The sequence below is a fragment of the Camellia sinensis genome, chromosome 8 (genome assembly GCF_055761805.1).
Source record: "Camellia sinensis isolate YWXY chromosome 8, ASM5576180v1, whole genome shotgun sequence".
Classification (NCBI taxonomy): Eukaryota; Viridiplantae; Streptophyta; class Magnoliopsida; order Ericales; family Theaceae; genus Camellia; species Camellia sinensis.
Genome location: NC_138968.1, coordinates 62,696,561 through 62,707,107, shown reverse-complemented (window position 1 = coordinate 62,707,107; position 10,547 = coordinate 62,696,561). Strand labels below are relative to the sequence as shown.

Sequence of the window (10,547 nt, the reverse complement as noted above, 5' to 3'; positions counted from 1 at the left end):
ATGGTTGTTCGATCTCTTGATATGAAGAGTGATCTTTTTTGACCTCGAGAAGATAATGAAGAACTCCTTTGTCGTAAAGTACCATATCTTAGTGCAATTGGTGCTCTCATGTATCTTGCAAATTGTACCAAGTCTGATATTGCATTCGCTTTCAATTTATTAGAGAGATATAGCTCTGCACCAGCCTGAAGGCATTGAAATGGAGTAAAGTAAATATTACGTTATCTTCGTGGAACAACTGATATGGGTTTATTTTATTCAAATAAATCCACGCTGCGATTAATTGAATATGTAGATGCTGGATATCTTTTTGATCCACATAAAACCAAATCACAAACAAGATATGTTTTTATCTATGGGCATACCGCTATATCTTGGCGATCAGTAAAACAAACATCGACTGTTACTTCTTCAAATCACTCAGAGATACTTGCAATTCATGAAGCAAGTTGAGAGTGTATTTGGCTCAGATCCATAATCCATCATATTCAAGAAAGATGTGGATTGTCCTCAACAAAAGATAGTCCAACCATATTATATGAAGATAATGCTGTGTATGTCACATAGATCAAAGGAGGCTATATCAAAGGTGACAGGACTAAACATATTTTACCAAAATTCTTTAACACACATGAGCTCCAAAAGAATGGCGATATTGATGTTCAATAGATACGCTCAAATGATAATTTGGCAGATCTATTTACTAAAGCATTACTAACTGCAATATTCAAGAAACTGGTGCATAATATGGGGATGCGTCGACATAAAGACCTATTATGCAGCGTTGAGGGGGAGTCATTATTTTAGTAGATTTGTATATTATACTCTTTTTCATTCGATTAAGGTTTTTTCCCCTTGGATTTTCCTTAGCAAGATTTTAATGATGTAATTTAAACAAATCACATACAAGAATAATGTACAGTTTTTCGTTCACCAAAGGTTTTTTCCAACTGAGTTTTTCTTGGTAAGATTTTAACGAGGCATATTCTTAGTATATGGTTATCTAAGGGGGAGTATTGTGAAATATTTGAATAACCATAAAAAAAGATATAATTGGTATTCTAATGAGTTTTGGGCCAAAGTATAAATAGGGAAAAGTTTTACCATGTGGGTAGTGTGGTATACCATGTGGTAAACCACATGGTATGGTGAATAGTGAGTTTTATTATCTATAAATAGGTGAGTTTGCATGGCAATGATGATATCGAAAAAACTCTTTATTTCCTCTTCTATTGTGGCTCTTCCTTCTTTATTTTCTTTAGTTTTATAACATATATATATATCATTACAACAAACCATTGTAACATTCAGCTCAATAGAACTCTGGTTGTTAACTCCCAAGTAACAAGAGTATGAAATAAAAATGAAAGCCAAAAAAAAAAACATAATAATGATAATAATATGATGCTTTCTTATATTTTATTGTGAAACAAAAGAGAGTTGACCTATGTTTATGTTCTAGTTAGTGGTGTGTCAAGTTATTTGAAGAAGTGGCGGAAATTTTTTTTAACCTATTAATTTAAAAATAGGATGGATTATCAAATAAAAGTTTATTCCGAATGTTCCAAATAGTCCAAAAGAATGCGAGTGGGATTACATTCCATACAATGAACGACACATCTTTATACCTTGCCACCAACTCAATAGAGAGATGATCCACAGTTTCCAATTCACTTTCACAAAATGGACACAAGGCCTGGCTTCTTTTCTTGAATAATGCCCAAGTTAAGTAGCAAACTTACCATCTTCAGTTGCCCTTTTCAAACCAGCTAGCCCAGAAATTTCACTCTTGGAGGAGCCACATATCCCGGATGAAAGTCAAGCCTAATTCATTTGGGCCTAAGGAAGCATCCTATTAATGGCATAGAGATTTCACTGAAAAAACTCCAGATGAGTCTCCTTTCTATTTTAACAGATCATGCTGATCTTCCAATCAAGTTGGGATAGAAGACATACAAAGGCAAAATCTTTAAAACTCATCATCCTTCAATGATCAAATTGGCCTTCTAAGAGCATCTCCAACCGTGAATCAAAAATTTCACCAATTCTGAGTTCAAAAATGGCCATTTCCTGAATTTGATACTTCAGGCTCCAACGGTTCACCTTCACCAAATCTATCCCGGGACAACCGGGTGGTCGACCGGCCGGTTGACCGGTTAGGCCAAAAAATTTTTTTTTTTTTTTTTTTTTTTGCGAATTGTCTGAACTTTTTTTGAACTTTCTGAACTTTTTTCGGGACAACCGGGGTGGTCGACCGGCCGGTCAACCGGCCGGTTGACCGGTTAGGCAAAAAAATTTTTTTTTTTTTTTTTTTTAACGGTTTGAACTATTTTTTCTGAACTGTTTGAATCTTTTACTGGTTGACCGGTTGGTCAACCGGCCGGGCAACCGGTTGGTCGACCGGTGTAGCATTTTCAACGGTCAGTAACAGTGATTTGGTAAAATCTGTGTCTTGATCTCAGTTTGATGTCTTGTTTGCTGAATTCTCATTTTGGTATGACTTTGGTGCAAACGTTGGAGCGTGAAAAAGTGGGTTTTTCATCAAAATTTAAATCTGATGTTGGGTTTGGTTCAGCGTTGGAGATGGTCTAAGAAAACTGCATGTTACGCAAATCTCCTCTCTTCTTCCCAAGAAAGATCCCACCGTTTCTGATTTATCAAGAAGAGTAAACAAATGGGGAAATTCCATCTTCAAGGCTCTATTTCCTAACCAAATGTCATTTCAAAAATCTTTGGATCTGCCACTACCCACCCGTAGCTCAAGAGACGACACAAAAAATTAAAGAGAGGAAGACAAGTACCTTGAATTGAAATAATATCCCTCCAAATTCTAGTGAAAGTTGTTGTTCATTGATAACCAAAAATCTGATACAGATTTGCAACTAATGATGGATGTCCACAATGAATCATTCTCCACCCCAAACTTCCACCACCGCTTTAATAGTAAACAAGCATTCATGTCTTTAATCTTCCAAATTCCCAATCTCCCCTTTCTTTTTTGTAACATCTGACCAATTGACAAGATGAATTTTCTTTTCACATCATCTTCCCCCCACAGGAATCTTGCTTGAAGCTTATCTAACTCTATAGTAACTCCCTTCAGTATTTTAAAAGTGGACATATAAAAAATTGGTAAACTACCAAGCACCGACTTGATCAACATCAATCTACCACCAAACGATAAGAACTTCCTCTTTCAACCTAGTAATCTCTTCCTAAATTTTTCCACCACTGGTTGCCATGTCCTCTTTCTTTATGGGCTAGCACCTAATGTGTAACGCCCTCAAAAATAACTTAAAATAATTATTCATAAAATCCACAAACATGTTAGAAAAGATATATTTCATTCATCAGAGTCTTCCTCACAAAGTTGTTACATGTAATTCTAACTACTATTAACAAAAAAAGGTTCCCTACGGGCGTACATCTTTCCAAGTATAACTTGGTTACAACAAAAGAGGGTCAGAAGCCCTTTACAATTTAAAGCCCTCGGCTTGGAATAGAATTAAAAACATATAAACATAAAATGAAACAACAAAACGTAGACTAGTCTAGCATGTTTTCACTTTTGGTAAAACTATCTTTCAAAAATATCTTTCAAGAATTTTCACTTTTGGCGACTAAATTTTTAATCGCTAAAAGTCATTTTTTAGTCGCCTATAGCCTTTAGCGACTAATTTTTTGGTCGGAAAATTAGTAGCCAAAGAGTAGTCGGGAAAGCTAATTCGCGACTAAACTTAATTTAGTTGCCAAATGTATTCATTTGCCGACTAAATATTTAGTCGCCAATAGGTTGGAAAATTAATTAAATAATACAATTTTGCCGACCAATTTTTTTGTTGCCAAAAGCCACTGATTTAGTCACAGAAAAATTTTTAGCTACTAAATTTTTTAATCGCCTAAAGCAAATACTAGTGCTTTGGCTACTAAAATTTTAATCGCCTAAAGTCAATCTTTTTTGGCTACTAAAATTTTAGTTAACAAATACTATTTCTTTTGGCTACTAAAAATTTAGTCGTCCAAACTTCCACATTTTTGGCTACTAAAAATTTAGTCACCTAAACTCCCACATTTTTTGCTACTAAATTTTTAATCGCCAAAAGTATTTTTATTCTTTGCTTTTAGCTACGAAATATTTTAGTCGTTAAATGTTTGATTTTCTTTTAACTACAAAACTTTTAGTAACCAAAGGTTTGATTTTCTTTTGGCTACAAAACATTTAGTAGCCAAATGATTTTTTTTTCTTTTGCCTACAAAAAATTTAGTAGCAAAATGTTTGATTTTCTTTTGGCTACTAAACTTTTAGTAGCCAAATGTTTGTTTTTTTTTTTTTCCTTTTTTTTTTCTTTTTGGCTACAAAACGTTTAGCCGGCAAAAACATGATATTATGTTTTATTGCAAATATTATAATGTGTTCATAACTTGTCTGTATTCCATGCAACCTGTAATACGTATATAAATAAAATGATACATAAACTATCAATCATTCCACAATCTGCATCCGTATACAAAAAATAAATTACTTTAACTGTCCAAGTACATACAAACCAACTATTGTCCATACTAAAATAATAATTCCATACAACATATAGAATCATATAAAAAATAAAGCCCTCCATATACAAAAATTACATTTACTATACCATGTGAAATGACCATTTGGCATGGTACAAATTACCATCGTAATCTGTACCACGACAAAAGGTGATGTATGTACCAAGCCAAAAGTACATTTATGTACAACGACAAAAAATCATATATCTGTACGGCGACAAAAGGTGATCTACCTACCATGCCAATAATTATTTGTTCACTGCCAAAAGTTTTCTGTATCAGTAATAGTTAACTGCACAAAAGTCGGAGACGACAAAAGTATTATATTACTTCTATACAAAAGTACAATTTCTTCTCCATACACTAAAATATCTCTGGAAGTCCACGCAACAAGGTCATCTACAAAAAACAAAAAAAAAAAAAACATTAGAATTGGACCCAAAAATGCCCAACTTCATGAATGAATTTGGCAACAAGTGACAAATAAAAATAAGTGAGAAGCAACCTTCCATGATGAATCAATTATCAGTCATTGTACAGTCTTTCTAAAGTCTTTTGTTATAAGGAACATTGTTAAATGCAGAACAATCATTACTAAATCTTTCATTAGTAACATAAAGCTAATGTAACAATCTTCTATTTGTATACAACATGTATCTAAATTTTGTGGCTAAACCAATATCAAAGCCCAATATGAATAGATTGTATTCTTTTTACCAACTTCCTCATTATTTGTTTGCAAAAGGCACTTGAATCATTAGATTGGACATAAAACCATCGCTGCTTCTTAATGTATGTCAGTGTCATTTCAGAAAGGATATTAGAACATGTGATAAAAATAATAACAAAAATAAATTTCAATCATAAAAAGAAATATGTAGAAATATATGCTGAGACACCTATAAATGGTTCATCAAAGAAAGGATACTTGATTTCTCATGACGCACATGGCCTCAGAAACACCATGAGCATGTTTCATACTTGTATGAAAGCTTAACTATAATATAACACACGTGTGTACGTTAAAAAAATTAGCAAGTTTAAAACAAGGCATAACCTGAGTTCATATTGGTTTCTGAATATTTTTCCCATAATTTTCCATTACTATGCATCTCCAATACATTCCGTCAGTTGTCACAAGTTGTATTTGTAATGGGAAAGCTACCCGTGAGAGTCAGACGGAGGTTCGGGGGCTGTTTTGAAGTTTCGCCCACGAAAAGCCCTTTTTCGACTAAGTTTTGGGTGTATTCGGCTCTAAATCCCAACTTACGGGTCCGAATAACATTCTGTCAGTTATCACAAGTCATATTTGGCATGGGGAAGCTGTTCGTGTTGGCTACACGGCGGTTCAAGGGCTGTTTTGAATTTTCGCCCCCGAAACGCCATTTTTTGACTAAGTTTTGAGCGTATTCGGCTCTAAATCCCAACCTACGAGTCCGAACAACATTCCGTCAGTTGTCACAAATCATATTTGGCATGGGGAAGCTGTTCGTTTTGGCCACACGGCGGTTCAAGGACTGTTTTGAATTTTTGCCCCCAAAACGCTGTTTTTCGACTAAGTTTTGGGCGTATTCGGCTCTAAATCCCAATCTACGAGTCCGAATAACTTCCTGTCAGTTGTCACAAGTCATATTTGGCATGGGGAAGTTGCCCGTGTGAGCCACACGGCGGTTCGGGGGCTGTTTTGATTTTTCGCCCCCGAAACGCCCTTTTTTGACTAAGTTTTGGACGTATTCGGCTCTAAATCCCAACCTACGGGTCCGAATAACATTCCGTCAGTTGTCACAAGTCATATTTTCCATGGGGAAGCTGTTCGTGTTGCCCACACAGCGGTTCCAGGGCTGTTTTGAATTTTCACCCCCGAAACGCCCTTGTTCAACTAAGTTTTGGGCGTATTCGGCTCTAAATCCCAACCTATGGGTCCGAATAACATTCCGTCAGTTGTCACACGTTCTATTTGGCATGGGGAAGCTGCCCGTGTTGGCCACACGGCGGTTCAGGGGCTGTTTTGAATTTTCGCCCCCGAAACGCCATTTTTCGACTATGTTTTGGCCGTATTCGGCTCTAAATCCCAACCTACGGGTCCGAATATCATTCCGTCAATTGTCACAAGTCATTTTTGGCATGGGGAAGCTGTTCATGTTGGCCAGACGGCGGTTCGGGGGCGGTTCGGGGGCTGTTTTGAAGTTTCGCTCCTGAAACGCCCTTTTTCGACTAAGTTTTGGGCGTATTTTCCCCTTCTTTTTTGAGTTAGTAAAAATTCATATAACTGGATCTTTGGAAAACCAATGGATATATTTTAAGCAGGAAAGGAGTGTTGGATACATTTTTATGTGATCGAAGACATGTTGAATGAAACTAGCATGAGACAATTGTGAGTATAAAAGTGATGAAAGACTCGATGATGTGGTGGATTTTATATGTTGAAGGAGACTAAACTTGATCTCTAATGAACAATTTAGTAAATAAATAAGTGAATCTTAGAGCATAAAAATCTGATTACTGGTCATGAGGCAGTTGATTGAGGTTTCCTCACCCAGTATGCTCTATGCATTTTATTTTCTGGAAAGTGGTGATGAGACTGGTTAAATCTAAGCAGGTTGGTTTTGTAGATAAATAGTCATAGCGAGTGACAACATATCAACTTAATCGATAATATTTAATACTTGCTAGTAGTTTTGATATGGCCACACACATACTCCTGCACAATTTTCATGTCTTGAAACTTATTGTGTTCCAAAAGCTTTGTTAATCCAATAGCTATGTCATAGACCCAAACTAATTTGTACTAAACTAGATCAGCTCAGCTAAACAAGGCCAACAATATTAGATTCAAAACTATCTACCATTCCTAAACCAATATATGTCACGACTTTGACTTCTTTTTTTTCTTTTTTTTTTGGGTGTTTCTACAATAGGTTGGAGGGGAATAGGGGAGGGAGAAGCTTTGTCACATGGAAAGCAAGACTCGAACCCAGACATCATACCTAGTAAGGGAGTACCTTATTCATTTGGCCAATCCCTGGTAGTAGACATGGCTTTCATGAGTTACAAATATGCAATATTGTAAGATTGGGTTACCATCAAGAGATTAATACTTTGATCATGAAAAAAATACCCTAATTCAATTCCATCTCCATTGCTGAAGTAATTTATTGCTATCTATTTTATGTTCACACAGCTGTGAAAACTGTAAGGGTCATAGAAATCCAAGGATTAAACACAATGCCAAGAATATGACCAAAAATGAAGAATGAAGCCAAAAGTTCAAACAAGCACACGGTGGTTCGGGTGCTGTTTTGAATTTTCGCACCCGAAACGCCCTTTTTTTGACTAAGTTTACGGCGTATTCGGCCCTAACTCACAACCTACGGGTCCGAATTGCGTTCCGTCAGTTGTCACAAGTCCTATTTGTCATTTTCGTTGTCACAAGTTCAAACGAAAACTTTGATTTCAAACGGATGTTCCATTTAATATTAAATTTTCAATTTGATCACTAACAATACAATAATGACAAAAAAAATGTCATTTTCGTCCTTGATGTTTTTTCCCCTCCTCTAAAACCTTAATTTATTGTAGTGTTGGTTGTGAGGTGAATTAAGAATTGGCATTTACACGACAAAAATATGAGAGCAATGCTACACAACAGTCACATCACATGAAATTTAATTAAGAATTGGCATTTACACAACAGTCACATCACATGAAATTTAATTAGTAACAAGAGATTCCAACTGCACAAGCTGGGGGGAAGAATTGTGCAATGCTCTTATAGTTTGGCCCATGGAAAGGAATAATATAATATGACAATAAAGAAAAAGAAACAAGAAAAGAAAAATAACATACTAACCTGAACATCACTCCATTCGACACAACGGAGAAACTTTGTGAGAGCCCTCTTCTCTGACATCAATGAAAAACGAAATTTCCACAAGACCAGCCTTTCATCACCACTTAAAATCCTTGTTTCGGGGTATTTTAATATTCTCTGTATTGACCTGATAGACAAGGAAGAGATATCTTAACATAACCTTTGCTAACATAAATTTATTAGTTCAGATTTAAATCATGAGGCAAAGGATGTGAAGAAGAGGAAGAGAGAAGATTTAGGTACAACTTGAGAAGTTGAGCCATATTTTTGGTGAGGAAATTCTGCAAAATAATGCCTCAAGCCTGTAATTTGTGACAAATGACAAGTATGCATGGTAGTATCCTTTTTTCTAATAAATAGTTTCCGATACGGAGGATTCATGACATGGTGTCTGAAAATCTCTACAATGACATATATATCATCATTATTTAATTATAGTTTTTTGACAGCAAACATCTACTTTTGCACAAAAACAGTATGATTTTAACCACAGGAATTAAAATCATACATTTTACATTCCTTACAAACCCCATCCCAAAACATTTGATTTTTCAAATAACATGTCTTACAAACTTGATACCTGTTGGGCTCAACTCTCAAGTGCTTTCACATCAGTCATTCAGTAGCTAAAGAAAATAAAAGATTTAGTTTCACACTTAATTTTATCCAATAAAGCTAAAGAAAAGATTTGTTTTTTAGTTTCTGATGACTGGATTTTAGACGGTTATACGAATGAAATTTATGCAACATTCAAAAGCTATGCACATGCAATATGGATAGACAATCTATAAACAAAATGAGTACACCAAATTAAGAATCAAAATCAATACCTTGAAAGCAACATGAGATCTGCTAGTGTTCTTAATCCTAACAGCACTTCTGACCTACTTACCCAGTTCTACTCCAAATTTGGGTAATCAATTCTATCAAATGCCCAATTCTTCCAACCATACCAAACCACTAACCAATACATTAATAGATGAAAATTTACGGTTAGAAATATTCAAGACGTATAGTAGTGACCAATTCAATCAAACTAACCAACCACTTGCTCTGCTCAATGCAGAGAACAATGTCTCCCCCCACCAGCAGCCATTTTCCTTACGAGCACTCACATTCCTTCCACCAGCAGCGCCTAGTAGTGATAAGGGGGTGAATTAATATTTGGTGATTTACAAAAAGCATGCCCTTCATTGAAAATTTATTTCAAAACAAGTTTCTGGGAAATATGATTTGAACAAATTTGCCTTTAGTAGACATCTCTTCATACAAGTATTTTGAGTAAGAACTTGGAAGTGATTTTGCATCGATTTTAATTGTAATTATACTAATTATTTTTTAGCTTTTACAGAATGCCTATTGGGGGAAAAAGAACAAAAAAATCACATTGGATTTGGAATTTTCTTTTCCTTTGTTCATTTTCTCAGCAACCAAACACAACAGTGAAAGCAAATTAACTAACATGAACAAGAAAATCTAGGGCAAGAGGCCGAGAACAGGCCTATAATTAGGAGGAAAGTGAGGCCAGCGATAGGGATTCCGGCGAGAAAGAGGCGAGGTATGATGATCGAAGTAATCTGTCTATTCCAACACTGTATCATTGGATGAAACCAACATACGGCTTCCATAGCCTTCAGAAGCAAACGGAGTGGAATCGCAAGAGTACCTGATCTTTTCAGCCATTGGACACTCCTCGAAGAACAATACACCGACTATCCTCATCTCGTTCAGCAATTGGATCGAAACACCATGGTTCGTCACGTGAAACGCACCCCAATCTTTGCAGGCTCGATCCAGCTCCGCTTGAAGGTCGGCCCTGGTGGCACCGAGGTCAATCGCCGGAACGCAAGATCGAGAGAGAGAGAGAGAGAGAGCAAGAAACAATCAGTCTGTGAAGGGCTAGGGAAGATATAAGGAAAAAGGGAAAAATAAATAAAAGAAAATAACGAACAACGACTAAATTTTTGTTCAGTAGCCAAAACATTAATTAACGGCGACTAAATATTTTTTAGTAGCAATAAATCAATATACAGTGACAAAAATAATTTTTGTTTAGTAGCCAAAACATTAATTAATGGCGACTAAATCAAATTTTTTGTCGCCAAACATAAAATATATTTTT

At 35.7% G+C, this 10,547-nt stretch overlaps 1 protein-coding gene across 1 annotated transcript; it reads right to left on the bottom strand.

Annotated features, from left to right (window-relative positions):
- Window positions 1–4,624: 4,624 nt before the first annotated feature.
- Window positions 4,625–10,333, bottom strand: LOC145796956 (phosphatidylinositol 3-kinase, nodule isoform-like). Its single transcript, XM_082882778.1, has 3 exons — window positions 10,092–10,333; window positions 8,405–8,552; window positions 4,625–4,953 (listed from the first exon to the last, which is right to left on the bottom strand). The coding sequence occupies exons 1-3, from the start codon at window positions 10,145–10,147 to the stop codon at window positions 4,918–4,920; spliced, it is 240 nt and encodes a 79-aa protein (XP_082738904.1). The 5' UTR covers window positions 10,148–10,333; the 3' UTR covers window positions 4,625–4,917.
- Between the last annotated feature and the right edge of the window lie 214 nt (window positions 10,334–10,547).